Source organism: Orbilia oligospora (assembly GCF_000225545.1).
Source record: "Orbilia oligospora ATCC 24927 unplaced genomic scaffold scaffold00173, whole genome shotgun sequence".
NCBI lineage: Eukaryota > Fungi > Ascomycota > Orbiliomycetes > Orbiliales > Orbiliaceae > Orbilia > Orbilia oligospora.
In genome coordinates, this window is record NW_011645730.1 from 490,144 (window position 1) to 514,401 (window position 24,258).

At 45.2% G+C, this 24,258-nt stretch overlaps 6 protein-coding genes across 6 annotated transcripts; 2 read left to right on the forward strand and 4 right to left on the reverse strand.

Annotated features, from left to right (window-relative positions):
• Nucleotides 1-940: 940 nt before the first annotated feature.
• AOL_s00173g135 (uncharacterized protein) lies at nucleotides 941-1,871 on the reverse strand (the record flags this gene model as incomplete). The annotated part of the gene is made up of 3 exons (XM_011127877.1): nucleotides 941-1,093; nucleotides 1,175-1,675; nucleotides 1,773-1,871. 3 exons carry the CDS (start codon nucleotides 1,869-1,871, stop codon nucleotides 941-943), a joined length of 753 nt encoding a protein of 250 aa, XP_011126179.1.
• A 542-nt stretch (nucleotides 1,872-2,413) lies between these two features.
• AOL_s00173g136 (uncharacterized protein) lies at nucleotides 2,414-4,506 on the reverse strand (the record flags this gene model as incomplete). Its single annotated transcript, XM_011127878.1, has 3 exons — nucleotides 2,414-3,714; nucleotides 3,798-4,087; nucleotides 4,163-4,506. The coding sequence occupies 3 exons, from the start codon at nucleotides 4,504-4,506 to the stop codon at nucleotides 2,414-2,416; spliced, it is 1,935 nt and encodes a 644-aa protein (XP_011126180.1).
• An 871-nt stretch (nucleotides 4,507-5,377) lies between these two features.
• On the reverse strand, nucleotides 5,378-6,211 carry AOL_s00173g137 (uncharacterized protein; the record flags this gene model as incomplete). The annotated part of the gene is made up of 3 exons (XM_011127879.1): nucleotides 5,378-5,728; nucleotides 5,795-6,031; nucleotides 6,101-6,211. 3 exons carry the CDS (start codon nucleotides 6,209-6,211, stop codon nucleotides 5,378-5,380), a joined length of 699 nt encoding a protein of 232 aa, XP_011126181.1.
• A 6,539-nt stretch (nucleotides 6,212-12,750) lies between these two features.
• On the forward strand, nucleotides 12,751-13,344 carry AOL_s00173g138 (uncharacterized protein; the record flags this gene model as incomplete). Its single annotated transcript, XM_011127880.1, has 1 exon — nucleotides 12,751-13,344. One exon carries the CDS (start codon nucleotides 12,751-12,753, stop codon nucleotides 13,342-13,344), a length of 594 nt encoding a protein of 197 aa, XP_011126182.1.
• An 860-nt stretch (nucleotides 13,345-14,204) lies between these two features.
• On the reverse strand, nucleotides 14,205-15,665 carry AOL_s00173g139 (uncharacterized protein; the record flags this gene model as incomplete). Its single annotated transcript, XM_011127881.1, has 1 exon — nucleotides 14,205-15,665. One exon carries the CDS (start codon nucleotides 15,663-15,665, stop codon nucleotides 14,205-14,207), a length of 1,461 nt encoding a protein of 486 aa, XP_011126183.1.
• A 2,053-nt stretch (nucleotides 15,666-17,718) lies between these two features.
• On the forward strand, nucleotides 17,719-23,733 carry AOL_s00173g140 (uncharacterized protein; the record flags this gene model as incomplete). Its single annotated transcript, XM_011127882.1, has 10 exons — nucleotides 17,719-18,259; nucleotides 18,353-18,785; nucleotides 18,871-18,910; nucleotides 19,009-19,414; nucleotides 19,521-19,678; nucleotides 19,760-20,110; nucleotides 20,171-21,919; nucleotides 22,022-22,537; nucleotides 22,652-22,945; nucleotides 23,020-23,733. The coding sequence occupies 10 exons, from the start codon at nucleotides 17,719-17,721 to the stop codon at nucleotides 23,731-23,733; spliced, it is 5,202 nt and encodes a 1,733-aa protein (XP_011126184.1).
• Between the last annotated feature and the right edge of the window lie 525 nt (nucleotides 23,734-24,258).

Here is a 24,258-nt window from a genome sequence, read left to right on the forward strand (position 1 = left end):
GCTAGAATAATCGTGGAGAGTTCTAAGCTACAATGTTGTCGTTATGCATGGTGGTTAAAGACTTAAAGTTGGGAGAACGCGGGCGAAGGCGTTGCGGGTGTGGTCGCAACGCGCCTCACGTGACACAAGCATTATTACCGTGGCGCATTATATCGCTTTGGATGGTCTTAACGTCAGTTCCACTGCATTGCGTAACGTCTGGCTAGCGTCTGATTACTTCACTTATGAGGTATGTACGGCTTAATGTTGATTATGTTCTTTGGATTGTTCATTACAAGTACGCCCGGTGGGCGTTCCTTTTTCTTCTTCATCAAGTTACAGTTAGGTTTCTCATTTGACCTGGTATCCTGTCTCTCTCTCATCTGGGGGGAGCTGTAAGTCTTTCATGAAAAAAAAATAAAAAAAGTAAAAAAAAGTAGTAAGTGGTAGAGCAAGTAAAAAACGGAAGCAGCAGCCCAGGAAAAAGAGATGATCATACAATGGAAATAAAAACGGAGAGAGAGAAAACAAGCCCGTTAAGCACTAAAATAGTATGTAACACTGAAGGAGATGGAGTGTGGTGTATCGGAGAAGTATAAAAAAAGCCTTCAGGATGTTCCAATTAGTTCCCCAGTCCACTGTATCATCCCATCTCAGCTCCTCCTCATCAATTCTTTACCCAGTTAACCCAGCTAGCGGTTTTAGCCTGCCGAATAGGTCGTGTGTCGATAAGACGAAGAAAAAGGGATCCGAGTTCGAATAAAGTTGCAGACCGGTTCACAAATGAAACATCCTTAAAGGTTTTTTAAGGTACGGAATTGAGAGAAGTATGGAGAGACGGCAAAAGTCTGCGGAGGGATATATTGACTTATGACGTTTTTGTGGGACACGGGAGTGGTTTAAAAAAGAGAATCGCTTATAGGTTCGTTCATTTCAGTCTCCAAAAGCAAGGTACAAACATCTACCACTTCATGAGGTGAGGTCTGTCACCCTTGCTTAAGCTGAAGGTGGACTTCAAGTACGAAGTAAGCTGTGGGGTTTGCTTGATGACTGAAAGGAGAGCCTTGTCAACCTCCGACTGGTCGGCGCTTCGGTTCTCTGGAAGAGTCTTCTTCTATAAATTTGAATTGATGGTTAGTTTCCAATATTACTGTATTTTGACTATAAAAAGCCCAGCCTTGTTTTTGATGCTTACCTCGCTGGCAGCCTTAGCAGCATCGAAGAATTCCTCCTCTCCGCTCTTCTTGGATTCCTCCTTAGCGAAGTACTTGTCATCAAACTTGACCAAATCTAAGCTTGGGAGTTCAATCTTTGTGCTGGTAGCAATGACATAACGAGCATTGACGCGGCGGATTGGGACACCATTAAGCTTGAATGGACCGGTGACAAGGAGAACACCATCCTCAAGTGGCTTAAGGTAGACGACACGCTTGCCTCGGAAACGTCCGGCGAGGATTATGAGAACGGTTCCTGGGACAAGGGACTCCCTCAGCTTGGCTGGGTGCTGGGTCTTGCGAGCCTGTGATATCGAAAAATCCAACTTATTAGTCCTCTGAAAACCCCAAATTTTGTGTATTGATGATTGCCACGGTGTTCCGTCATATGTCGGCGCTCTCATTGCTTCCAGTCCCTCCAGTTTCTCTATATCCATCATAACCAACCATGTCACCGATAGTGACACCGTCGTCGTCGTAGCCTTCGCCATCACCAAAAAATATCATTTGTCCAATATCATCCACCGATTCACCGTAGCAATCATCACATAATCTTTGATCTTAGAATAATCAACCCACCTTCTTTGGCTGTGAAACGTCCGTTGTAGGGTACCACTTCGAAGCCTTGTTGGCAGGAATTTCCCGGGAACCGGAGCCGAAGGTCTTTGTCGTCGACATGTCGAATATGTAGATATAATTAAGGTAGGAAGAGTCGTTAAAGAAAGGTCGAGGTGCCGGATAACTCGATCGAGGTGCGAAGGTGATGTCGGTCGGGGATAGGAAATGGGTATGGGATCTCGTTTTCGTGGTGTTGCTTCTCTCTGGTCGTCGGTTCAGAGGCGATAATTGGTGGTGCGGTCCTTGCCAGTGCGCTAACCGCAAAGGGAGTCTTCACCAAAAGGCCAAATGCAGGATGAGGGCTTAGGGCTAGAAAATTTCACACAACAGCCAAACACGGTCTCTGATTGGTTGAATCGAGCGAACACACAACACAACAACACACGCAGGAACACATATGCACCGCCACATATGGTCAGAATATATCTTCGCCACAGTGGCTAGCCACCGTAAATCCCATACTCACAACATATAACTGCGGCGACAACATGCAACATGAACGTCATGAACCTTGTGTCTACGTATATACGTAGCCTCGAGTCTATATAGATCTAGATGAATGTACATATACCTTATAATCAACATGCAACCGCGGGAGAAATCTATTTAGCGTTCCTCTCCTCCTCGGTAAATTTGATATCTGGATTACCTGGCAACAGGTATTTTATATCGTTCGCAACCTGATCAAATTTTCCAAGTTGTAGCTGCTTCAGCATTAACTGCGCATCTATCCATTTCCCCCTGCCAGGATTCGGATCACCCGCACGATTAGAATAATAGTTGTGGATCTCGGCATACTGAGCTGGGTGCAATCGCTGGGGTTTGTCCTCTGCGGTGGTCGGGAAGCTCCATTCTGGTTCTCTCTCAACACCATCAACTTCAGCTGTCTCCTGCAGTAACAGGTCGTCTTCTGTGACCAGTTTTTCATCTTGCTTCCTAAAATACGGGTTGGCGGGGTAGTCATCATCCCCTTCTAGATCGCCCGCTATCTTATCCCCAAATTGGCGCAATCGTGCCATATCCCTCACGGTATTAAAATCAACTAAATATTCATCCGTCTCTCCAAGCCCACTGAAAAGATTCCCATTGAAGTTATCTGACCAAATTCCAGTCTCAAATCTGTCTTCTTCAATTTCCATGCCATATCCATTTGCATCCGTGTTTGGCTCTGGCTCGGGTTCTAGCCGGTCAACTAGGCTTTCTATGTCATCGTAGATGTCGGGAATAGTGGCTTCGTCAAAATTTTCATCCTCTGCGCCAAAAATTTCTGACATTCCGGTGAAAAAGCGCGCGAGAGGTCCCCCGGTGCCTGGGATATTGGTATTTTCAGGCTGGAAATTTCCCGGCCCAAAGCTCGGGGCCCTCACAGCCATCGGCCCTCCCGGCTGCTCTTGAGCCTGGATAGATTCGTCATACGGGCCTCCCTGATCATGAGTATATGGAACAAGAGACTCATCCCAATTTTCTTGCTGTATTTCATTGGACACTGGAATGGATGGAATTTCGGATTCCGTTCCACCAAATCGTGGAGACATCCCCGTCTCTTCTTGCCCCTCTGGCTCTCCGCCTGGTCTGAAAAAGAAAGTATGGTCTAGATTTGATAGCTCGGCTGGATCGAAGTCTTCGATCGGGATGATAATGTTGGGATTAGGATTATCGGGATATCTATTGCCAGGCATGTCTTCCATAAGAAGTGGCTGCTCTAAATATACGTCCGGTTCATTTGGGTTACTTCTGGGGGTAACGAAGTTCTTATAGACTCGAAAGACGACCTCTATACAACCTATAACGTTTCGTCTTCTTCCAGGTTTGTTGCCAGAATATGCTTCCAGATACGATGCCCTAAAATCAGGATGATATGTACCGTCGTCGTAAGAACGTCTTGTCATCTTTTGGAAGCAGACTACTTAACTGTTAGACCTGAACACCTCGGTATATGTCTCGCGTATAGTCGCCGTCTCAACAAAGAATAAAAGGCCATAATACCTTGGATATGTGTTCTTGCCCCATCGATAACCAGAAAGTCACCTTCTTGCAATGCATCATGATCATACGCCTCTTCGTGGTCTGTAGTCACTTCTTTGACTAGAAATTCGCCAATGTACTTTTTCATTGTTGTATGTTCCAACGGCATCCCCAGAGAAGGAACACTGTCGAAAGGGACTTTCGGGTACAGATCCGGGAAGGTGGGATGTAGGGCATTTGCTATGTATACTGGTTTTGTAAAATCTCCAACTTCCTCGGCTTCACCTTCAACCGGGCGGTACACTTTCCACCTAATGATAATATTGGTTAACGTAGAACTTATCCAAAAACGAATTCATACCCTTAAATTTACAATTAATACCTACTTCAGTTCCGCATGTTTCACCAACTTCTCCTTGTCCCGAAAGGCCCTCCCCATGGCCAAGAAGTTTCTAGGGTCGCGTCCAGCATATACCTTTTCAATTTTTGGTGGATGGGTTGCCACGGACGCAAAAGAGCGATGTGTGATATCATGAATATCAATTTTTTTGGGGTCGGTAGTTGCATGGATTGTCCAAGAGCTAGAGCCCTCCGAGAAGGTGGCACCGAAGGAGCAGAACGACTCATGCAAAGAGGTGTACTCTTCTGTCGAAAATTCAAAACCTCGGACACAGTCTCGCCATTCAGTTAGAGTTATAGGTTGAAATGACGTGGAAGCCGTTACTAGCATGATGATCTAATTTAGTATGATGTTATAATTCCGTCGTTTATGACTATGGGAATTAGAGGCTAGGTATACGCACCAAATTCATCAACATCTAGATTGTATTCTCCGGGTAGAGAAACTGCTTTTATCCAAAAGAATCCTTCGGCAGGCTGTAAATACCGGAAGAAGGTAATGGCCAGGAGGAGGCCTGGCTGCCAATGTCTGCTCACCGTACACATCCCTATAGCTAGTTATGTTAACATCATTCACCGCATTGAGGCATGAGGACGATTGGTAGTTTTATCGGATTATGGCTAAATACCATGGCTGACATGTGGCTATGGGCCCATATGGGGCCGTTTACATGTATCCACATGGTTATTCGCGGAGTTGGAGGTCTTTTGAGTCTATTAATATATTCTTCATCTGAGCATTTTACACCTGTAATACATTCTGGTACGCCTAGTGCTATAGTGGAGCGAAGTTGATGTTGCATTTTCTGTGTTGGGAATTGGTCTTCATTATAAAGTACGAGCGCGCCGACATGAAGGCTATCTCGTTTAGTATTAGATTTATTCATATTTCTTAGTCCATTGGGACTTCTATCGAGCTGTATAAACTATAAATTGTAAGGTTGGTATCATTATATACTGTAAGAAGAAAGCACTACAAAAGCAATTGGATCCGAACTCCATAACATTATCCATAACATAGATCCGTGATATCAAGGCCCAAGCTTGCATCCTTAGCCCACTCCATGGATCCATCTAAAGGGGTATACATTAAAGCAGCCTGCGGCCTATTACCCTAGTTCTCGACACTCCATTCATATAACTATACTATATGCAAGAAATAACCAGTATCATAGTACCATAATCCCTTATTATAGTAAAGGTTATCTAAACGGTGCATCTCTCAAAACAACTACCTGCTCTATTTCTGTTGTTTTTAATACCCCATCCATGGGCAGGGTAGCTGAAGTTTTAGTCCTTGCTAAGGGCCAAGGTGGTGTTGGGCCGGACTCTTCATCTCGTCTGATGTAGACGGTCTCTTCACTACCGACGAGGCTGTTCAAAGGGTAACCTTTCGAATTACGGGCGGCGCGGCTGCCAGTTCCTGCGAATTCATCAGGAAGATTGGATCTTCGCCTACTACCGGCGCCGTATGTCGTTCCTGCAAGTCTAGGGAAGAAGACAGCGATGAGAGGTTTTAGAGATGGGATCGAGGCACAAATAATACCGACGTGCTAGGGGTCGTTATTAGCATTTGCCTTGAAGATAAATGTAGAAATATGTGACCGAATTTAACTTACTGCTTCAGTAGATGTGTAAATATACAAGTCGTAACCATACCAAGAGACGTCTAGTGTTAAGATGGTGTTTCGAATGCTAACAATTCTGAGACACCCAGCCAAGCAGACTATCAAGCCAAGTGAGAACATGGCAATCAATCCAACTTTCTGCTTTGTAGGTAGGCTCAAGTGGAGAACAACTGGTACGGGTAGGACAAGAACGATTATATCTAGAACGACACTGAAGATTCCGTGAAGCTATTGTCGTTAAATGTGTTAGCTTCGAAGTTATACCTATGGAATTTGTGAGTATATTTTAAAACGTACCAAGACCATGTCGGGCTCGTTTGGCAAGCAACCTTCTCGGTACTCGAACAGCTGCATCTCTTTCCAGAAGTTTGATACTGGATGGCATTGGAAGATAATAAGACCGGACATTGCAATAACCCAGCAGATCAATAGGCCAAAGGTCACCCATATCGCCACCTTAAACTTCTTAGTTGTACAAAAACGTAGGTAAAAGATTAAGATCGAGGCTTTTGCAAGTGCGACGGAATATGTAAATAAAAGTTGGGTTGCGAATTGATATTGTCGGATGGTGACCCATTCTTTCGGCTAGAATTTCATAGATTGTTATTAACGGAGATTCTTATGATGCTATCGAATTATATATCCCCTACCCTGATATCCCAAATATGTCTCCCCCACCCATACTCCTCGCTCATCATATTAAATACCGACAAGGCATATGCCGTTATTAGTGATGGGATGATAATCCAATCGTCGGGTCCTAGACTTCGTAATATCGATGATCGAGTGATAATTCGTAATCCCGCTATTGTCCCAGATAATATCATTAAAGTTATAATCACGGGTTTAAGGTAATGCCCTTTGACCTGTGGGTCTATGTAATTCGGATTGAGAAATGATGAAGGTTGCGCCATCTTTTGTGATATTGATATTGATAGGTGGGTATTCGGCTCCTTTTTGATGATCTTTGGTTATAAGATTTTTTCCTTCCAATTGTAGAGTCGCTAACAAGATAACCGTAACCTAGTAAACTGTGCCTAGGAATGTTTGAAGTTTGAGAGATGTTGGAAAGGATGAGGCTTATAGCCTGGAGCCTCGTACAGGCTAGGGACAGTACGAATCCAGCCCGTTAAATTCGATTCATATATCTTCGACCAGCAATTAATATTTATCGACCCAAACTGTGGGAACAGGAAAAAGAAGGAAATTATTATCTAGTCAAAAAAACACGCAGGGACTGCGGAGGTATATAAAGCGGCCGGCGAAACATTCGTATATGCCTACAAAGACTAGGACCTCCAGCATGTTCCAACGGGAAGTCGGTGGACCCCAAAATAGGCCAGCCTCCAGGCTTTCGGAACAGTCGTTTTTTATTTTTTATTTTTTATTTTGCTAGCCAACTTTTTCAAACTGGCGTTATCAAGGCTTCAAGGGAAATGTCTGTCTATTTTCATTTCAAGCTTCTTAATTCAAGAGTTGCCGTACGTGCTTCTTGCGTGCTTTTTTGCTTCTTGAGAATTGGGGCGATGGTCCGGGCCACGGTTGGAGAGGTTTTGGGGGGAGGCTTGTCGGAGCCCACCTTCCTATTACAACGCACAGCGGGTGCAATGCAGCCTGGCTCAAGGAACGGTCGTTCGAGGATTAGTCGGGTGTGGTTCCTTCTCGGGTTATAGCTCTGAACACATCGAATCGGACTAAGACATTTGAGGACGATGGTGTTTAATTGTGATATTGGGTCCCTTGGGTCAATTTTTCGTAAGGTTGCTAGTTAGTCCGTGGTCCTTGATCCAGCTTGAAGATTGAAGATTGAATATTTGTGATAGCCATCATATCATGATAGACCAAACTCGGCTGGGAGTTAGCTTGACTATCGCTAAGGCAAGACGAAAAAAAGATAGCTCTCTCCCCAATCTTGCATTTGATTAGCGCGATCAATTTGCATTTGACGACGCTATTAATTAATATCAGAATTCGTTTTGCAGATGTCTTTGTATATAGCCGGTATGTATGTATCCTGCCGGCTACGTGCATGAATACTGCGGGGCATAAAATGAAGCAAATATCAGAAGCTCGCACAAGTACTACTCCCGTGGATGCATAGCCATGTCAAACAACCACATGGCCAAGCGAAGTTCTAGCATGGCAGTGGAAAAAAAAATCATTCTCTGATACTCGTTGGAAACACAAAATTCTAGAAGGGTTGCGCTCATTTCCCCACTCTCTGGGAATCACAGCTCCTCATCGTGCATCGGCACGAATATTCTAAAATGAATACCATGTCGCAAGTTGAGGTTTGAATGTCACGAGCTCCGAAGGGCTAAGCTGTTCAAGGCAGCACCACAAGTTTTTTTTTGGTGGTTTGTCTGTTTGGTTCCCCTTCATGCATAAATTACTGCTTTTCTTAGCGAAAATGTGTTCCAGAATGGCGCACCTTTGATGGACAGCAGCGGGATGTAAGACATTCGAAGAAGGATCTGAGGGTTCTTCGAATTGCTTTTCGGGGGGCAAGATTGTCGGGTCCGTGCAAGGAGATCGGTTACCCGCTGGTCGGAGCTGAGCTTATTGTCGGCTCAAAGCTTAACTGATGACTTCCAATTAAATCCCACATGTGCGGAGGAGAGACCTTTCAGTTGAGTTTTGTGGCTTGCCCGGGGACTTTTAGGTTGCGATGTCGTACCTTGTGACTTTGTGTATTGAAAGTTGCCTACAAGATTCCAAGTTCCGTACGTGGATCATTGCAGGTTTCTGAAGTATCGTAGGTTCTTTTCAGTTGTATCATGTGGTCTGGTGGCATGTTGTAGATATCTATAGACAAGGTTTCTTCCTCGTTTGGGCACATGGAATTGCGAACTTCCCTCAGATCTTAACCATAATCCGACATTGGGAATTAGATTATTCAACCAAGCTTCTTCGCTTTCGGACTGGCCGGCTGGATATCTATCCACTCTTTCGCTTGTCCGCAATCGAATTGATAGGACACGTGTGGCAATAGCAACATGGGATGTCGTTGTGTATAACGATATCGTGATATACTCTTTGTGGGCTAACTTCTGGCTTTGATAGGCGTATACGAGCACGAAACAGCAGGTGAATTCAGCTGTTTGACGCAATGGATGCATGCCATCCTCTGCATGGTTAAATTACGGTAGGCATCAGTAATTAGATGATGGTAGATGAAGGGCTTGCCAAAATTGGAGCTTACCGTTTTGTCAGAACGAGATTTCGAATGGCAAAGCGTACCTAAGGTGGTTAGTGTAGACACGGCCCATCGGTTCGGCACCAGTATAAAACAGGCATCTGGAAATCACCGCCTCTAACATAAGTGTAACTAGGCTTACGCTTGACTAGAAAGATGACTGCAACCTTGCAAGTGTGGGCGTTCCTGCATATAAAGATCGGGAACTATCACGGGATGGGTAGTGTCAAGCCGAGGAAGGGAGCTCGAGGTCTTGGTGGACCCACGGTTTCTAAATTTCTGATGGTTGAGACACCCACGGAAAGAAGATGAATGCAGTGCAATACGGAAACGCACTGGAAACTTGGGAAATTCTCGCCCTGAGATCAATTTCTGGGAACATCTGATTACGAATTTCAAATAAAGAAGATCCGTAGGAATCATATTATACCAGGCCGCTGAGAGGTTTTGGCTGACGAGTCTTAAGTTGAATCATTAGTCGTTCTGGTCAAGAACAAAACCACCACGCCGTTTGGTTATGTAATCTCTCGATAAAATTTCTACCACACACCAACACAACCAGGCGGGCCTGATTCGGCCCTGCCTTAGCGCTACATCGCCAGGAGAATAGAATGTAGCCCTGGAACAAAAACCTTAGGCACGCCCATTAATACATACCCCGGAGAAGTACATACATTCCGTAAGACAGAAAAAAAACAAAAAAAGCAAGAAGAAAAAGAATTTATAGTAAAAGTGAAAGGAAGTAAAATGTTAGACAAGAAATCTCGATCTCGAATTGCAATGCATGGTGATCATATGAATGAGTGTTGGCGGGTAATACTTGCATGTTAGTCTAATTTCTTGCATGTTTAGTATTAACCTTTAGAAAAATAAATAAGAAAGAGTGTGATCGGTGCGACATATAAAGTCGAAATTGGCACCTCGTTGTCAAGGTGGTGGTGCAGAGCTAGAGTTTATAAAATGGGGAGAATCTACCCGGTGGCGGCGGATGCTAGCAGCTCGCAGAGATTGGCACGGCCAACGCCTGACCCAACCTACTTTTCGGCGGTAATAAATGGCCAAGTGGGGTGGCCATGGGTTTAGATGAGTTTTGCTGGATTGGTAATCCTAGATCTAGAGTGGTCGGAGCTGTCTCCTCTAGGACTCGAAGCCGCTAATTCTCGAGCTCCTTCTTTTCCGCATTCCAGATATACATGCGTATATTAACCTTCTTGACTTGCTTATCTCTTCTTCGAGGATGCAATACCATCCATTGGTTCGTCTAGGAGGTCGCGGTAATTCATGGTCATCGAGATTTTATGTGATGAGCTCCGGCCTGGCCTGTAAAATACAGCTATAGACATCCTTGAAAACAAATGGCTCTATAGTCGACTGGCCATGAAAGGAACAGTGACGCTCAGCCCTGGTAGTGTTATTAACAACGATGGTACTACCTTGCATTGAACATGGCATATTAACACCATGTATGCATGTTTCCGCTGAAATTTCGAAAATTGGATCATTTTGATAAGTGCCAATCGTTCACCCGGGTACCCCAGGCTTACCATATGAATAAGACGATTTGTATTTCGATAATTTCGGCGCCGTTGTACTTGATTCATGGGCCTTGTGTTTATAGATCATACCAAGAAGCATTACTGGCGTGATACCTTTAACTTCTTTCGATGAAAGATTGACGATGAAGCTAATTGAAAGTCTGCGCGTAAAATATTTCTAGTTCGCTAGCAGTGTACCTTGCCGGCCCGGACCACTTGACCTATAATCTTGATACATATTGTCTGCATCTATGAATATTCATTTTTGAGACAGTCGTATTTTCACTCAGTTATAACCCACCAGCCTCCTAAGATGTCGTGTATCTTGAATATCCGACGCCATGATACAAATCCATACTAAATTTCCATAGCAACCCTTGATATTATGGATTTTAAATCAATTCGAGGCCGAGGATATCTGAGACCGTGTTATATTGCTGCTTTTTCTAGAATGTTATTAGTCTCGGAGCCAGAGCTGCCCCTATGCAAAGTAACTGCCAGGCGGATTCAATTATATCTAACCACCCATAACAACGGTTAATTGGCCATAGATAGATACAGATATATACATACACCTATGCCCTCACATCGTTTCATATCAACTGTGATATGATGCTCCATCTTGGCCACGAAATTCGATCGAGTCTTACGAATCTCCAGCCGTTGTTGGCATACCGGTATGATAGATGAATATCACGTTAAACTATCTCCTTGCTAGACTCAGCTCGCCCATATATGCATAGCTGCACAACCTTCTAGTCTCAAGACTGATAAACTACCAGAAATTATAGCAGCTGCCTGATTTTTTAAAATTTTGATTGTTCCCCAACCCTGTCCTGTATGTATTATAACATCACTATGCCTCATCAAGCAAGAAACTTAAGTGGCTACTTCCGAATGATCTTGTATTATTTCAATTAATTTGCCGTATCTATTCTAAAATCAGGCTATCCGCGGTTCGGTTACACTGATTATGATCTGTCAATACCTGGTAGAAGGAGGGAGGACAACACAATGTGGCTGGATAGTGTGTTGTGTGTGTGTGTGGTATATCCGGATTTGGACTGAGTGTGGCACCGGAATTGGAATTGGAATTGGAGTCGGCCGGAAATTGCAAATCACTCCTAATATGGGTCTTGTCCAAATCCAAACCGCTTTCCTCTTCTTCACCTTCTTCTATCATTGTCGTCACTATCACCATCATCAACCATCATCAACTCCAAAGCTTCACATTCCGATCACATGTTTCTGGGCCGATGTATTATCGACAACAGATAGCCCGCCGGATGATGCTGACGGAAATGCCAGCTTAACTCCCCGAGCCGGACCCAGCCAAACAAACCAAACCAGACCAAAAGCCCCTCGTCCTGCTTCATATCGACAACCACAACCCGCAACCCACAACCCAAGTATGGCAGTCCTTACCTAGCTCTTCCAGCCTAACCAACTTTGGTCCGCTTTCCTCTTTCATGCGCGGGTCTACTCTTCGATAGGACGCAATCAGATCCGACCATCTGCGATATCCTTTCCAAGTTAGCTACCGTCGCCTCATCCTCATCCTCTGTTCTCGTTCTTCTTTGTCTTTTCAGCGAATCGACGGCCATAACGGATAAATCCCTTGCTGACGTGCTTCTCTGGTCACCACAGGTCTCTTTCCGTCCCGCCTTTATTTTCTTCTTTGAGCCCGTTCACAGTCACACCTTTTATTCGTCGCTATTTGGCCACATCCGTTCGGTCCTTCGTCACCACCTTTCCTTTCTCCCTCACTTCGATTCTACACTCTCGCTGTTTACCAACAAATCCAGTTAACCCCTCAAATTCTATTCGCCGTTGTTGTCGCTAGCTGACTCGACGGCATCTTGCTTGTTTGCTTCGCTTTCCATCGACTCACAAGTGCAGGAAGGGAGGAACTCTTGCATATTTCACTCAGGTACTTGAAATTCGCGGGGACGAAGCGTATATTTGATGCAAAATCACCTCACTGCACCGACCGGCCCACCGAACACACCTTTATCCAGTATTATAATTACATACGACACTCTTCTGGACTTAAACATGCTATCGATACGCAATACCTCCTCTTTAGTAGCCGCCCAGACCATGGATTAACAACTTACGCTTTTAACAACTTTGACAAATATCTTTATCTTTCATATACCTCATTTCGGTCACCGCAACATTAAAGTTTCCAGCTCGATCCTACCCCACTACACATAATGGATCCAGTAGCCAAAATCACTGGCACAAGCGCAGCAGCTGGGACTGCTGTCGCGATCGGCATCCCATTTGTCGCCCCGCTCCTCCCATATCTAGTCTACAACGTCTACCAACTTCTCATCAACCGAACATTAACGAAGCATCTTCTTCGGGCCATAAAGATCACACAATTCTTCTCTCGTATCGCCCCATATATCAATTCCATCCTTGATCCGGCTAGCACTGCTACTCTTTCTTCTGTCTTACATGCGTACCTCGTCGACGCCTATACTCGTTGGATGTCCCACTCTTGGCTATGGTTATTAGGCCGAGCATGCAAAGAAGTCGCGAAGTGGGGAGGGATACCACAAGAGCTCTTCGATGTTGCCGAGGAGTGTATGTGGGGTGGATGGTGCCTGGGCGTTCAGACATTGAACCATACGCCACATGCGACAAGGACAATGATTGATTATGGTCTGCTGGCCAAGGTACAGGCAGTTACCTGGGCTAGCGCCGAAGCCACGGCTACGATTTTGAATGAAGCCTTTGGAAGGAACTCAACAGTTATGGCTTATGGCGGGATTATGGGAAGACTGGTGGACGAGACCCAATAGGAATAAACTGTCTGCAGAGTCGATCGGGGCCGTTTCAGGCTAGGCTTGACCGTACGAATGTGTTTTGGCACTGGGTTCTTCATCCTCTTGTATTGTCCGACCTTTTTCTAGCACTCTTTTCTTTCTTGGGTATATTTTTTTCTCTAAAACCTTTGGAATCGGTCTCTACGATCTCCCCTTTTATGGCGCAACCGCCACTTTCGTCTCCTTTGTTACTTCCTTTTTTTTATCGCTTTCGATTCTCTCCACATACTTCTTGGGTCCTCTTCTTTTCCTTTCCGGCGTTTCTATATATAAATTCATTGGCAAGGGGGGGTTATCGCATCCGGGAATCTAGGTGTTCGTTCTCGTGCTTTGGTCGTTCAACCGGCTTTTTACATCATTTATAGCGTTCTTCTTTGTGATTTGTTACTTGGAGTTTTACCTTGGACTGTTTGGGGTCATGGTATGGAGTAGGAATTTCTCTAGGATAGCTTTAACCTACAATGTTAATCAAATCTATGTTGGTTACCAATATACTGCTTTGTCATCCTATGGATTACTAGGTAGCTGTTTGTGAGACTAGTACTATAGCAGTGCATATAATATAAGGCAAAGTTGTACTGATTGAATTACATTTAGATACTTGGAATTCTCGAGAAAACTTGCAACGTCAAGATAAATGAACTAACTATACACGTTATTAATATTCTAAACTGGCAAATAGAATGCAGGCCATGACCACATGGCTAGAACAAAATTTTGACAAGAAGTGTTTTGTACAATATATATAGGACTGGTCAAGCCATCAAGCAGAACTGAATGAAAGCGCAATATTACAACGATGATATGTGTAAGTAAGTATATACATTTACAATAAACTACACCAATACCGCCTTCTCTCCGACTTCTAAGTCTAATAACTTGATGCCAGCAGGGCCGTCCCAAGCCTTCACATTCCCTGCATCTTCATAGCTCTCAATCTTATCTTCAGTGTCATTACTACTTAACTCTTTGCTCCTTCTCCCTTCCAAAGCCTCATCACCGGCCACCTTCTTCAATTCATCGTCGACTTCCTTAACGTCCCATTTTATCTTCTTAACAAAGTGACTGCAAAACCCTTCTAGTTTAACTTCTTCATCGTGTGTTGCCACCAAATATTTGACTCCGAGCGGGTATTCCGTAGAGTAGTTGCTTTTCGGACTAATCGGCTCCTCAACCAACCGAGCTTGCTCCGCTCTGATCTTCTTAACCTCTGCAAGGATCTTAAGAGCGTTAGGAAGTCCGGAGGATACAGTGCCGCCTAACCATTTTGGATTATCGACTTTTACAAAGCAATGGAGGAAGGCGGTTAGTGGTAAGGGTAGAGAGTAGAGATACTGGGTTAATGCTGACGGAGGGACTCCATGTGGAGTATAGAGGAGAGAGTCTGTCAAAGAGTTTTTGGGACCTGGTTGTTTTAGGTTTGTGGATTTCTTCGAGGAAGGTTTAGAAGGTGAGTTTGGTTTCTTAGGAAATCGGTTTGGAGAGTCCGGGTGGGTGGTATTGGTAGGGTTGGACTTGTTGCCTGGAGATGTAGATAGATTTGAAGGGACTGTGGAGAGGGTGATGGTGCTTGGTACTTGATGGGCCGCGGAGACAGTTGGATGAAGAAGATTAGTTGATGGCGGGGTCGGTGGGGGTGATGGTGGGAGTTTTTTGTCCTGCGTAGGTGTATATGTTATCCCCAATCCGATATGTATACTCGGGATCTCCCATGGTTTTAGAGCAGGTAGGAAGGCGAGCTCGACGATCGCTGCGATAGAAGGGTCCGTTTCGAAGCTGTAGTCATCTTCGTCTTTATCTTTTTTATCCTTTTCTGTCTCACTGCTCGTACTTGTAATCGACTCGTCCATGGCCGGTTTACTCGGAACTGGGTTCTTGTAGATAGGAATCCGCGATACCCGTCCACTTCTACGACTCGTGAACGGACGTAATCTATGCACATTCTCTGGATTAAAGTGCTTCCAACTCTTAACTATACTATCCGCGCCAGGTACTGTGTAGACTTGTAGACTCCCATCCTTGGAAAGCTGTCGACATGTAGCTTCGTTACAGTGGTCCGATTTAGTTTGTGATATTAATAGAATATCCGGCTGGGGATCTAGCTCCTCGAGAGATTGTATAGAAGATGGAGTGGTATGGTGATTTTGCGCGAACTTTGGGTGCCAGACCTCGGATGGACCGACAATCCAGGGGTCTACGAGTATGTTGAAAGGTGCATGTGATGGGGGGTTATGAGGTGAGGTTAAGGTGATTAACCATGTTGAATCGGCGGTTATGTGCCGAAGGGTGATGGGCATATTTGGTTAGGAAATTTAGGCAGGTCCGGGTGTAACTGATAAGACCAGGTAGTTTATGCGCAAAATGACAAGGTATTTTCAGAATAAAAATAAATCCCCGGGTGTGAAGTTTAGAGATCAAAGAAAGATCTGATTAGGTAGGCTGATATCGGGTATGCTTGCGGGTCTGTATGCAAGAATGTATGATGGGGAAAAGATGCAGGTTTTGTCGAAGGGGGAGGAAATGCAGAATGGATTGTAAGTAGCTAAGGAAAATAGGGAAAATAGTATTTGTGCCCTTGAAGATAGAATGCCTGTACAAAGGAATAGAAGGGTGGAAGGGGATGTAAGAAGGGGAAGATGTTCCTTTTTTAACCTACTACATATCACCCGGTGTCCAAATATCCCCGGCTTTGTTTCCCCTCACCAAACATCAAACATGCTTTCAGGAACAAAGGTTCAATCTGTAGAGTTCGTAATAACTTTGGGCTCAAAGCGTGGTCCAGGCTCGGTTTCTTCCAGACCGTAGCTGTGTGGGATGTGTTTCGCTTGCTTCACAGTGCATATAAAGCAAGGTTCAAGTTAATACGGCCAAATGTGGATGGCAAGTGCCGGAAACTCTTGGGTCTATCCGCAAGTCGCGGAAGTTTGAAACGAATCTAGAAACATTTGTCGGGCCCGGCCCAGCCAGAATTGCTCTTTGGGCCTAGCCTTGTTGGCTTTGTTCCCAAAGTGTCGACGGAGAACAGCGCCGTCGAGTAAACTTGCTATGAGGGCTTTTTGAACAGCAGGTTGGGCCGATATCTGATTGCACGCTAACCAAAGTCGCGGGGGGCAGCTTTCACAGCAATTCAGAGGTGTACCAGAATCTTTTGTCGAAGGCGAATCGGGTGCGATTGCCTCGAAAACAGACGGTATTATGCATTGTTCAGATCATTCTTCATGGTAACCGTTTCATGAAGAAGCCTAAGTAGAGCTTGAGTAGAGCTTGGTTGGAGCTTGAAGCGCCAATGTCGGTGAAGAAATCGCTGCCTATTGAATCCATGGATTCGAGAGTTGTTAAGTTGGTGGAATTCAGCTTTGAGCGGGAAAGCTTTCTTTGGAAGGGCACGGACCACGTGACCGCCAACCTCCTCCAACACAACTGACAGCTGATTGTTATTTGTCACCCTTGAAAGGGTCAAAGCACTATCTACTTAGTTACGCATCTCTCCGGGACCCGGACCCTTACCAAAATTTCTCCTGATCTCACGAATACCCTGATTATGATCCACAGTTGCGGAATTTCGAGGCCGGGGTTTGCCAGTGCTTAATCCAAGTTTTCAATATTTTCGATAAGCTTTGATTCCAAGCGCCACTAAAATATGTATGCAGGTGGCACAGGCCTGCAGTGTCATGGGAAAGGAATCGTCAAACCTTGCATATGGGAAGGAATTTCATCAGCCTGGGAGGGCGGTGAGGCTCCATCGCCATACATGTCGATACGAACGAGGCTGAAAAGAATACGCGGGGTATCCATTGTCTCGCTCGGATTCGAAGGCGCAGGCGACTCGACGGTCTAACGAAGAGTTCGCAATTTTGAACCTTGGAGCACCCCAGAGCTGCAGAGCCTCGCAGCTACACGTCGTAGCGTGCATATAGGTAACTGCAATGAGATGCTTCTAGTTAGCTTGGAGCATTGTACGTAGGGAAGGATTTTTTTTCTCTTGCACAAAAGTTCAATCAACCACCAGATCCTTGAAGGCTTCAGCTACCATGCATGCGCATGCATTCACTACCCCCCCAATCCTCGGATTGGCGAGGATTGATCAAGTCCACATCCATACTTAAGCGGGCGATAGACATTTGCTCATTTATAATAAATGTTTTACGGCACGCGCTTTCTCTCCCCTCATTCATTTTCTTCGGTCATCGAGTTTTCAGCGCTGGTGGGACTACAGCTATACAGTCAGCTTCTTGTTCAATTGTCCGAGTTTATTTGTTCAGGGTATTCGGTTTTTTGCTATACCATCTTGGAGGAATTGGCAGAATTTTTGATTGTGATTAGAGCTTATAATTGGGCGAAATTCGTATCATGTCGACGCGAAGAAGTTGGAGTTATCAAACGAGTGGCAGAGATTACAGTCCAGTCCGTGAGAATGAAGCACCGGGTCCGCGACGTGAGAGGCTATATAGCGATTATGCGGAGGATCGGACGGAAAAGAAGCCGGGAGAATGGCTTTGGGAGGAAGAAAAACGGCAGTCGGAAGAACGGCGCCGGAGAGAACTGGAGGAGATAGCCCGGCAGCGAGAACTACGCCAGAGAAGAGAACAGGAGGAGAGAGCACGGCTGAGAGCAATGGAGAGCCAACAATGGGAAAGGGAGAGGGGAGGGGAGAGGATTCAAGATCTCGGGCTGGATGATGTTTATAATGATCACAGATACGGGCAAACACGGGGGCCGCTGTCTATCAAAAAGGAGGCCTGGTACCCAAACCTTCGACAAAGCCTTTTAGACTCGGGACTTGAATTTGAGGAAACTGCAACGAGCTTCGTGGTCTATAATGTTACCGACGAGCAAGTTACGCAAATAAAAGGAAATGCTTTGGAGAAGGCACCGGCCGCTCCGCCATTCGGTGTGTTTTCAATTTTAACTACTAACTTATTTGATCTGAAAATGTATACATGTCCATGTATAGACTGACTAACATATCGAGGCAAATCTTTAGATGGCGGCGAAGACGACAACGAATCGGGGTCGACTAGTTCGGATGACGAATACGATATTCTACATTACTCCTTCAAACCCGACGGCGAATCCGAAGATGAAACCCCACCACGTGTGTTAAATCCTGGGCCCCATGCCTGGTGGTTCGATGTCCCGCTGAAGTCGTCAGGAGACGAAAGTTCGCCACTAAAAAATATTTTTCATGGAATGGATATCCCCAATGGCCCGGGGGACAGTACCTATCGCCGTGCTTTCACAATGAATCGGCAGCAGCCGGAGTCGCAGAAGTCGATCAAGTGCGTAACCAAGAGAATTATCTCTTCAAGACGGTCAATACGCGCGGAGGTTAAGGATGATACAATCAAGCTTATAGCAGCTACTGCAAACCCTAGCGGTAGAGAAACGAGTTTAGATGACCTCAGATTTCGTTGGATGTAAGTGGAGTTGTGGGTTTATTCTAGATCATAGCGACTGGCTTGTTCTAAACTGATAAAAGCAGCTACTAATTATATAAACTAGTCATTTTCAAAACCCGGTGTTAAACTTAGAGGAGTTTAAGGTAAGAATACATCTTGCAGCTTGTAATCCTAGGCTTGGTCGATTCGTCGATGTGCCTTATTTACAGAGTTAGATTTAACTGACATCTAAAAAATGAAGGAACAAGTTGTAAGAATTCCTGGACTGGAAGATCACGACTTAATCATCCTTTGTGACTTGTTCGAGAAGGTGAAAGATAAAATGGAACGGACCTATATACATGGCAAGTACTTAGAAGAAGGGGCCATTCGATGTGATGGGAAATCGGGGAAAGAATGCTGCGCGGTTACCTTTATTGTTATTCCAACCCTTAAGCTTCAACCCCTCGAGCTTCCGTCGATATTGAGAGGCCAACCTAAGGCTTTTCAAAGTGCGGATCATGCACCTCGACCACTGATGCAAACGACGGTAAATATGTCGTCTACTCTTGAGGAGGATAAGAGACAAGCTAGTTTTTCTAGTAAATTGGTCCCGAAAGATCAAGCTATCCATGTTGTGCAAACGTGGGTGCTTGTAATAAACGATAGTGAGTGTCTTGACCCCGACGAAAAAAAGGATTGAAGATATACAAGTATTTGCCTAATTTGGTGGGGAAAACTGTCAACTAATAAGGTGATATCATGGGTTTCTAGAACTTCTGGTGACCTATTCGCCTTCGACTTTGGAGGATATTGCCGGTCCCAGCATCGAAATTGAGGATGGCAAACAGGATGACGGTGTTACAATTCGTGTAGGAACTACTTTTGACGGGGCACATTACTTCCCAGCTGAGAAATGTAAAACCTGGTTTGTAAGTGACGCGTGCAGAGCTGTTATGTTGTATATTATTGCTATATCTTCTACCGTTTGCTGACGAGCCTTCGAATGACAGGAGTTTCAAGCCGAATTGAAGAAAGTCATGCGTCCGTCGAGATATGAACACTACAAAGAAAAGGATGCGGTGATAACATGCAAAGATGGAACAATTCTAAACTCTCAAAACTGGGCGGCAAAATTGGGGGAGACTCGATTGAAGCTTTTCAGATTGACATTGGAATTAAAGCCCAGGAAAATGATCTCCGCCCCCTCTTCTAGGTCTCTTGGTCTCCTTCCTGCCCCTCCCCCCCCTCCTCCTTCTGGCGATGCCTACAGCCTTGTTCCATACTCAGGGAAACCATCGCGGAGACCGCGCATGCCACCGCCACGGAATATCCACCGCCAGCCAAGCGACTTAGATTTTGAAGTAATTCCCATTCCTAAGCAATGCGATATGCATGAAGAAAACAGCTAAAAAAATGTATAGAAAACCCCAGAGAGGAGAGCGGAAGCTGTAAGTACGGGATCTCGTCGACCAGGGAACATGCGATCTAGATTTTATGAAAGCGCAACCGTCCCATCTCGATCGGATGGATCTGAGTACGAGGCGAAGCTTGGGTATGGAGCCGAGCCAGGGAATACCTATCGCCGCCCGCCGACCAGCAATTACTACGATCCTCCGGACTCGATCGAACCGAGAAATAATTCGTATGGCTGGAGTAGTGATTACGGCCTGTGGAGAGAGGACTCCTTCGTAAGCAACAGAGGACGTCCTCAACCTGCGGTTTTGAACCACCAAAAACGAAGTAGCAGTCCAAAGCCACCGCCCCGCGCCCCGTCACTAGAATCTAGGGGCCGGCTGGGAACAACGGTCATTGAAGTTGATGATGAGGATGATGCTCCATTGCGGCATGATATCGCGGATAGCAGTGAGGATAGTGAAAGCCCTCGATGGAGACGTCGCCGACGGTTCCCTTTAGCTTTACCTGCGCCGCCAGGGCCGAATGAAAAAGAGCCTGGTTCAAACACATCTACAAGGGATGAATCGGTCGAACCAGCGGGTTCAAGTCTTGTTAGTAGTAGAGAATCCTCTACACAACCACCAGCAAGAGTGCCAAAACAAGAGCCTATCTATGTCACCGAGTATTCTGAGACGTTATCAGTATCCTCAGAGTCCGATTCTGAAGAAGAAGAGGAAGAAGGGGAGTTATCGCAAGATGTGCCTAGGCCCCGGTCTCTAGCCTTACCACAGGCAACCCATCAGTCTACGACGCTAAGTAGCGGTTATCGTGGCCGGGAGAGTTCGGGTGGTATGTCAGAGCCTAGGGGCTTTCGGCCCACCGATGAATCCGCTGAGGGTGACGATATTCATGAGCAGAAGCTTAAGGGCTATGAAGCTGGAGAAATAGAGTTACGGAAAAAAAACTTGGCGAGAGCGGGGCGTCGAGTTACATTTGCATCATCTCTACCCAGCCAACCAAGTTTCCGCTCGGATTATGATACCTCTGGAGGCCTATCAGATGCAGTATCGAGTGATATATGGAAGCCGGAAAATAGGTCTGGTAGGCAGTATTCGCCAGTCAGGCAGTCTTCAACCTTATATTCTCGGGAAGCGCCGACCGCATCTAAACACGAGACAGCAGAAACAACAAAACCGCAGGATCACGATTCCATCTTCTTTTATTTACCAAGCGAGCGGCCAACGGAGAAGGCGAAAGAAAAAGAGATAACAGATCAAAAGCAAACTACCCCAGAGCTACCGAAGGTGCTTCCGGTGTTCCAATGGCTAACAAAAGCATCCGCCGAAAACAAGCTTATCGAGAGGCAATTTCTTTCTCGAAAGAGGTCGGCTTCGAGGGGATCCCGGAACAGCAATACCCTCAAGAAAAACCCCCCAACAGAAGTCGAAGCGAGCGACGAAAGCTATAGCATACTCAAAAATATCTTGAACGAACTACACCGGAGACTCGAAACCACACCCGAACCCGTGCGCAGTGTGTATCTCTCATGTGACTCGAGTGATTCTATTGAGGTCGAGAAAACCATAATGGACATTGAAAATACCACTCTTTTATTAACGGATTCTCCCGAAAAAAGTAAAACTTTGGACCTGATTACTGAGCGGAAGAAAATACTGGGTGTATGCCGAAAAATAATATCTTTCTTTATCCCGTTGAATTGGAAGGAGGGTCAAGTGGTTGAGCGTCTTTGGTATAGCATTCTGCAGCTAGTAACAGTAAGTATCGCCATTCTTCCCTCAAATTCTCAGAAGGGGCTCAGTTATAGATGTGACCCATAAAAGCCTTTCTGTCAAGAGTTGAGACTAACTTTTTTTTAGGTTGGGATTAATGATAATCTAGTGTCAGGTTCAGATGGGACTTCTGGGCTTCCTTCAGATATACTTCTCAAGTTAGAAGGCATCAATCGCCATATCCAAGTCATCGTGGCTGGTGTAGCAGGGGATAATATAGAGAACCCAAGTTTTAGAATCCCGTCTGCTCTGTTTGAAGCCTTCTTGCAATTTACGGAGGCAATGCTTTTCGCCGCTGTGGTAGTTATACTGCCCAAGAACAACGGCTTATCCTCGAGTTCTAAGAAGGACTACGAGGTAGCTACCGTCCGTAGAAAGGTCGACAAAAGGCTCAGTACTTGCAAATCAAGATTAAGGGAAGGTAAATTCCAACTTATGTGTATGATCTTAACGGGTCGAACGAAGGATCAGATGAAATATGAAGAGGCTTGTACCGAAACTGTTGTGTCTTTCATTCTGCGGAGTTTGATATGCCTGCCTATCACAAAAGTCGAAGGGGCATCAACTCCAATGGGCATATATCGTGAGAGGTTAATGAATATAGTAAGACGACCCCCCCCCAAAAAAAAAAATAAAATAAAAAATAAAAAATAAAATAAAATAAAAATAAAAATTTTTAAAATCGTTCAATAGAAACTGAACTAACAAATGAGCTAGGATACTGAGGCTAAATATCGGCCGCAACAAAGAATCCTTCAGGATATACTCTATCTCGGTGCGGAGGTTGGCGCTTTCGATAAGGTGCGGATAATCCAATCGAGGGTACTTTGGGCGGCAGACACGCTTCTACATCCAAAAGGGTCCCTAGATATGAAAGAACCTCGATCACGAGACTCTCTTATCTATAGCCCTCCTCGCGGCAAAATGGGAGGAGGTGTAGAGTATTTCTTCAGTCAAGAGGAAGACCATGTGAAGGACTACCTCAAGAGAGCAAACAATCTTTACGACTCCGTAAGTTTGAGTCTCGAAACATGGCAGACCAGCCTGCAGAGCGGCGGTTAACGAAACCTTTTAATGCATTTTAGGTCGAAGAAGCCCTTAGTCTGAAGGAAGAAGACAATGGAAAGGCAATCATGGTATTCACAATTGTGACGACCGTGTTTTTGCCTCTTAACTTTGTCACCAGTTTCTTCGGAATGAACACGACAGATATTCGGGATATAGACCGCGACCAAAAGATTTTCTGGACGACAGCTATTCCAGTTACAATTGCCGTCCTTGGGTTTGCCCTATGCTGGGCTTATTTCGGCGACGCAATTCAAGACCGAATATTCGGTCCATATTCCCGTCTCGGTAAACTATTCAAAGGAAAACTAAATAGCCGCCGTACACAGCAGGTGCCTAAAGTAATAGTTGAGGGGGATGAGGATGAAGATGAAAAATATGATCCAGCACCTAAGTATGTACGCGATGAGTATGAGACGAACACACATGATCATAGGCAACAAGCGCCGGCTCCATACAGTAGCCACAGCCACCACCACCACGACCGTGTAGACCCTCCCAATTACTACGACCACGATAGTACTGGGGGTAGAGAAGGGGGACATAGTCAACCTCAGGGTTTTGGTCAGAATTATGGAGTACCTAGGTCTAGAGCTTATGCCTCAGGGTATCCTGCGGCTTCTAGGCCGCCCTATGGAAGTAGAACAAGGTCAAGTGGTTATGAGGGCTCGATTAATAATGAAGAGGCGACGCGATATAGAGGTCGACCTCAAACCTCATCTTCGGGGTATTAACAGATGTAGCCATGGAGGGGTTACTCTGCATTGAATAGGATACGGAGCACAATAAAGTTCCCGTTCAAGCTAAGCCTATAGTGGCTGAGAGATCTGAACTTGAGAAGGTCATAAAATTATTTGTCTGAATCTTGTTACAAATTCCCGAGAAGAATATTCTTCAAAAAACGAGGGGGAAACGAGGGAAATAACATAATTCTAATGGTCATATTCTTCGACGGAAACCACTAAATCGGATTGCAGGTGTCCAAAATCATATATGGTCCACCCACTTCTCTGTTAGTTGGTTGTCTTCATGCAGGGCGAACTTGAACCGCCTGAGCAAAGAGGCTAGCGTCCCATAAATCTCGGCGTAGGCTAGACTATTGTCTTGTAAACCAGACCCGGGAACCCACCTTCGTTTTGAACCGCATTTATCAACTTTTTGCCAATAGATATGTATCTGTAATTCTACAGGTGAATCCATAGGTCTGGGTACGAGACAACCATAGGTTCAAAAGTAGTAGTACATACTATACTCCGAAA